General features: G+C 40.5%; 1 protein-coding gene across 1 annotated transcript; it reads left to right on the forward strand.

The window, feature by feature from the left end:
* Positions 1-669, forward strand: LOC133745003 (uncharacterized). The gene has a single exon (XM_062173012.1). It carries the CDS (start codon positions 1-3, stop codon positions 667-669), a length of 669 nt encoding a protein of 222 aa, XP_062028996.1.
* Positions 670-5,426: the final 4,757 nt, after the last annotated feature.

The following is a 5,426-nucleotide window of genomic DNA, read 5'->3' on the forward strand; positions in this document are numbered from 1 at the left end:
ATGACTGGCTCAATGGCGGTGGCGCAGGGTTCTGCAAGGGTGTCGCTGGGATCTGCAGGGCTTGAGGCTCTGAAGGCGGATCGTTGGTACATGGTGGGGCGTTTACTTGGACCCAAAGCCATGTTTCCTGGTTTCAAAGGAACGATATCTTCAATCTGGAGGATTAGTTCGGGGTTAATGATTCAAGAGGTGGGGGATCGATTTGTGTTTCAATTTGATCGAGAAGCTGATCGCAACAAAATATTGGATGGAGGCCCGTGGTTTTATAGGAATACCATGTTGGTGTTGGGTGGGTATGATGGTATAGGGCCGGTGGCGGAAGTATCTCTCAATCTTCTGGAAACCTGGGTCGTAGTTAAGGGTCTCCCACTGGTGCTCCGGAACAAGAAGGCGCTAGGGTTGGTTGGGGCGTCCATCGGTCATGTTGTCCGCTTTGACCAAACAGCCCTTAACCGGAAGGAAAGGGAGCAATGTATCCGTCTTGTACTTGATATGCGTGATAGGGTTCGGGGTTGGATGGTGTTTGAGTTCTCACCGGTGGTGGTACCGGAGTTGACGTTGGTGTACGAGAAGCTAAAGGGATTTTGCCGTAATTGTGGACTGTTCATACACGATGCGGTAGGATGTGATTCATTGCTGGTGAAGGAAAGAGAAGAGATCTGCGCGTAAATTTCGGCGGCAGCTATGGTTGGACTCTCTCTACTGTCAGAAGGGAAAGGAGGTAGGGAGAACAACGGCGGTACGGTGCCGGGTAGTAGCACGGGACTGGTGGAGGAGGTGTTGACCTTGATGGGTGATGTGGTGGTATCAGAATCGCTAGGAACTGAATTGGTGGTAGTCCAACCGCCACAAGCAGTCCATGCATCACTTCCCTCCAATTTTCTTGGAGCCACAGGTGCTATTGAGAAAGCTTTTGCAGGTTTTAATATGGCTGAGTTTCTGAAGAATTAGGCTGTGCAGCATAACAAGAGTAAGAGGCCCGGGGATGGCAGTAGGGAGGTACCATCGTTGGTGGTGGCTCAACCTCCGCGCTCGCGGGGTGGTAATGACGTGATGGTGCTGCAAGACTCTCGGGTGCAGCCTTTACTTGGGACTAAAAGGAAGGCGGTGGATATTTTGGGTAGAGTTGGCAATCGATTTGTCAACACCTCTACTCCCCTGCTCAAGGTCGATGATGAACTACAGTTGGTGCTCCAACATAAAAATGGTAAGCTCGTGGTTTCTCCACGGAGGAAGAAAGTGGGGCTCCCTAAGGGGAGCAAGAATAAGCCCAAGTGTGCGAGAATTTTTGATAAGGAGATGCAAGGCAAGAAATAGAGAAAATGGAAAGCACGTGAGGAAGGGGAGGGTGCTATACTACCATCTGTAGCTGCTGAAGTTATGAACCAGGAGGATGCGGATGGGGCGGATGGATGCAGGTTCAAACGATGGGGGTACTAGGGCATCCTCCTCTACTAGCACTATTTAGTTTTGTTTTGGGTCGCAAAACCGGCTACTTGGTTGGATCTTTTATTTTATTAGCTTCTGAGCAGCTAGGTTTTGTTAGAATAATGGTGCGTAACTTCTTAAAAGGTGGGTGTACTTTGGTTGGCGGAGTTTTCTATTTGTCTAGAGTAGGTTCTCTGTAAGTCCAGAAGGATCATTCTTTACTGTCGACTCCATTGGAGTGTGTCGTCTGGTACTGCTTGCTGAATTATAAAATCGGGCTGACCTCTTTCGATTAAAAAAAAAAACTATATCCTCATAAATCTGTATATAATAAACTTAACAAACTGATCAATTGTGAAATAAATTGTTCTTACATATACATGTAAATAAGATGATATTCAATGATCATTCAAAAACAAAAATTGATATTTAATGATATCTGTGTGAAAACATTTATTGATATCTGTGTGGAATAACATTATCATGACGGGGATAAAAAATCCCTTTAAATATTTGTACTTATCACTTCATTCTTCTAGAAAATTAAAAGCAATAGGTAAGAGTTCGCTCTATTACGTACCACATTTCAATGATTGAGTCAATCCTAGCTGATATCTTATACATCCATATCAACAATCATACCTAAAACTCCTCCTTATCTTCCCATTCATTTACTATTACGCACACCTGAATAATTGATTTCCATGAACTCCAGCCTCTTTTAGCCACCATAGATTTTAGATCTGGATCAAAAATGATAGCGTATCCACAACAAAAGCCCCAAGGTTTGAGATCTCTCACGCTCCTTCGCCATAGCTGCTGAGAATCTATATCAAAAATCTTCATCAATATCAAGAAAAAAAATCTTCTTGTTCTTCCCATAATAAGCGTCTTCTTCTTGTGGTTCCAACAAAGAAGAAAGAGTAGTATAAGTGTAGCGGTTAAGCGGTGTTATTAGTGTAGCGGTTAGACAGTGTTAAAGGGTGCCCAGCTCAGTAAAGGCTTCGTCTTTGAGCTCAATTCCAACGGAAATCAATAATTAGAAGCTCAAAAATGCTAATATTATGATTATGAAATTAAAAGTTTACAAATAAAGAAAAGATTTTATTCCATAAAAACCAAAATGGATCCATGTACAGTGATTGTTGGATGGGTGGTTCTAGTTGGACCTCCAAATTTGCTATTTGGACCTCCTATACTTAGTACACCTCTAATTTACTTTTTAGAATACTTGAAAAGCTAAGTAGACCTCCTTATTTTTACCAAAACACCCTTGAACATAAGATACAATAATCTGTTACTCTACTTTTTATCTCTATATTCAACCATGAGAAAAAGAATGAATCAAAATCACATGATATTGTTCTCTTATGAGTAGATCTCTCTTTCACCAAAATTAATCAGAGAGTTGGTTCTCGATCTTGATATGTTCCTGGAATTCCTTTGAATTTGCTAAAAGAAGGATTTCATGGGTTTTGGGTTGAAAGATCGAGTAAATAACTATATCATAATATTCAATGAATATAGTTTAAGGAAATTTCAAATCAGATTGTTTTGAATTTACTTTTGTATTAAATGTGGGCCATGTATAGAAATTATTATTTTTACTTAATTATTTTAGGGAAATTATAAAACTATATGACAATATAAGGAAATTTCGGAAAAAAAAAAATTTAATTGAATGTTATATTTGGGGAAGGTAAGAAGAGTTTTTTTTTTTTTTTCATTTTTCTAACTTTGTCCTTATTTGTTTTTTCATATGACTTGACAAAATCTATTAATAATTGAAAAAAATTGGAGGTCCAAATATCAAATTTGGAGGTCCAACTAGAACCACCCTTGTTGGATTTTGAATCTCTTCCCACGATTATTTTCATCCAAAAACTCATATTGAGTTAGTAAAGTGAACTAAATGTTAATTTAAGGGTTAAAATCAGTTTAGTCCCTGTACTTTGCCTCCAACATCATTTCAGTCCCTGACATTCTAATTTCATCCGAAAACTCTCGGACCTCTCAATTTCCCTCCAATAGGTCCATTCCGTTCAAATGCTCTGTTAAGTCTCTAACGTGGCAACTCAATAGGGGCCATTTGAAGGGTAACATTACCATTCCTGCCTTGTTTTTCTTTTTCCTTCATTTTTTTCTTTTTTCTTTTTTTATTCCCTTTTTTTGTTTTCCTTTTGCCTACCTTCTTCTTCCTCTACCCACTTTGCTTCAAATTTAGTTCAGACGCAGACTTGGCCGTGGTCAGCATGATCGGAAAAACCAAGTTCCATATCGAATTGCACACACAACCGACTGCCATATAAATCAGATTCTACTAATTCTCCGCCACTTCAACCAGTCCCGGAGCTCTTCCTGGTTCTCGATGCTGAGGCTTTTATCCTGGTTGCCCAACCCGAACATATTGTATGTCACGCCCCTGATTTTTAACACAAATAAAAATCGATATATAACCCCATAATCATACATGCGTGAACGTTCAGTCATCAATACAAAATACCTGGAAACTTTTTCCTTTTCAAACTACATACACATTGATGCCCTGAACACACAATGTCAATATTGACCCAACCACAGAGTCATATATTACATAAGCTTACGAATTAAATTGCCAACACAATATAAAACGTAACTGCTCCTCAGAGTTTACTACACAACGAAAGTCATAAAAAAATGGTAGGGCCAACCAAATATGCTTTCTACCCGTTCTGCTGCCAACAAGCCACCTCAACTTCAGCCACGATCACCCTGACCTGCAAGGTTAACCCCTACACCGTTTGAATAGTGCACCGGGTCGTCACACAACAAACCCGGTAAGCTTTTGCAAGCCTGTATGAGTAACTCAAAACAACTCACACCAAATTACGGGATAAAAGCCCGCACAACTCACGCCAACACGAGGAAAATCTTTCGACTCGAGAATAAGGAAAACACAAAAGTCACACAGTGGCAAAATCATATAAATCGTTAACCTAACAATTCAAATATGATAAATCGATCCAACCTGGATAAAACACATCAGTTTGGTCCAACCTGGACAAAATACGTACCCAGGAGTCATAAGTAACCTACTTAGACCCATGAAGTACCATGGCAGACAGACTAGCGCTCTAGCTGATCATACCCACTTACCCGGCCAACTGCGTGATTCCCCATTTCACGCCTTAGTCACTATCTGCGACCTATCACCATCTGTGACCTATGATCATTCAGACTCCGTCTGGTCTCGAAATCAACCTTTGGTCGCCATTTGCGACCTGTCACCATCTGTGACTCTTGGTTTTCAAACCCCATCTGGTCATAGAACCAACCGTTGGTCACCATCTGCGACCAATGCTTTTCAGACCCCATCTGGTCTCAAGTCAACGTTAAGTAAGTCACACCTGACCTAAAACGTTACAACCATCTAGTTCCGGCTTTCTCCATCCCTGCTCACCATCTGTGACCCTTGGTACAAGGACCAATATCTTTAAAATGAGTCACGCTTGACCTCAAAATGTAACATCTAACTCAATACTTCTCAAACAATAGAAAACATCTTTTTCCACAATATTGTTTCTATGAAAAGTCTCATTCAACAATAATATGAACCCATCATGCATATTATTCATCACATATCATCCACAAGAATATATATATTTCACGTAAATATATACGTAGTCATTCGCTCAGGAATGCCTACTAATACCAACTATAGTTTGCAGTTAAATAATTAACGCCAAAACAATAATGGTAATTCCGTTCATAATGAACCTTGTGAGATTACTCACCTCGAAACTCCCGCTGCGTCTTCAATACAAAACAAAGCAGCCAATCACAATAGCCGTCCAAAGAATACTTCGTCAAGTACCTAAGGAAACACAACTCTGATTCAGTTAACGAATCACAAGGAATAACGTTCGAAACCCTAAATCGAACCAAAATTCCCAAGGTGACGCCAATCAAGGCGAAACCACATCCGAGACCTCCCAAAGTCTCCAGAACACTTCCACGAT

Source organism: Rosa rugosa, chromosome 4 (genome assembly GCF_958449725.1).
Source record: "Rosa rugosa chromosome 4, drRosRugo1.1, whole genome shotgun sequence".
NCBI lineage: Eukaryota > Viridiplantae > Streptophyta > Magnoliopsida > Rosales > Rosaceae > Rosa > Rosa rugosa.

Excerpts from the sequence above, each read along its gene's own strand:
- LOC133745003 (XM_062173012.1), top strand. The coding sequence starts at position 1 with ATGACTGGCTCAATGGCGGTGGCGCAGGGTTCTGCAAGGGTGTCGCTG.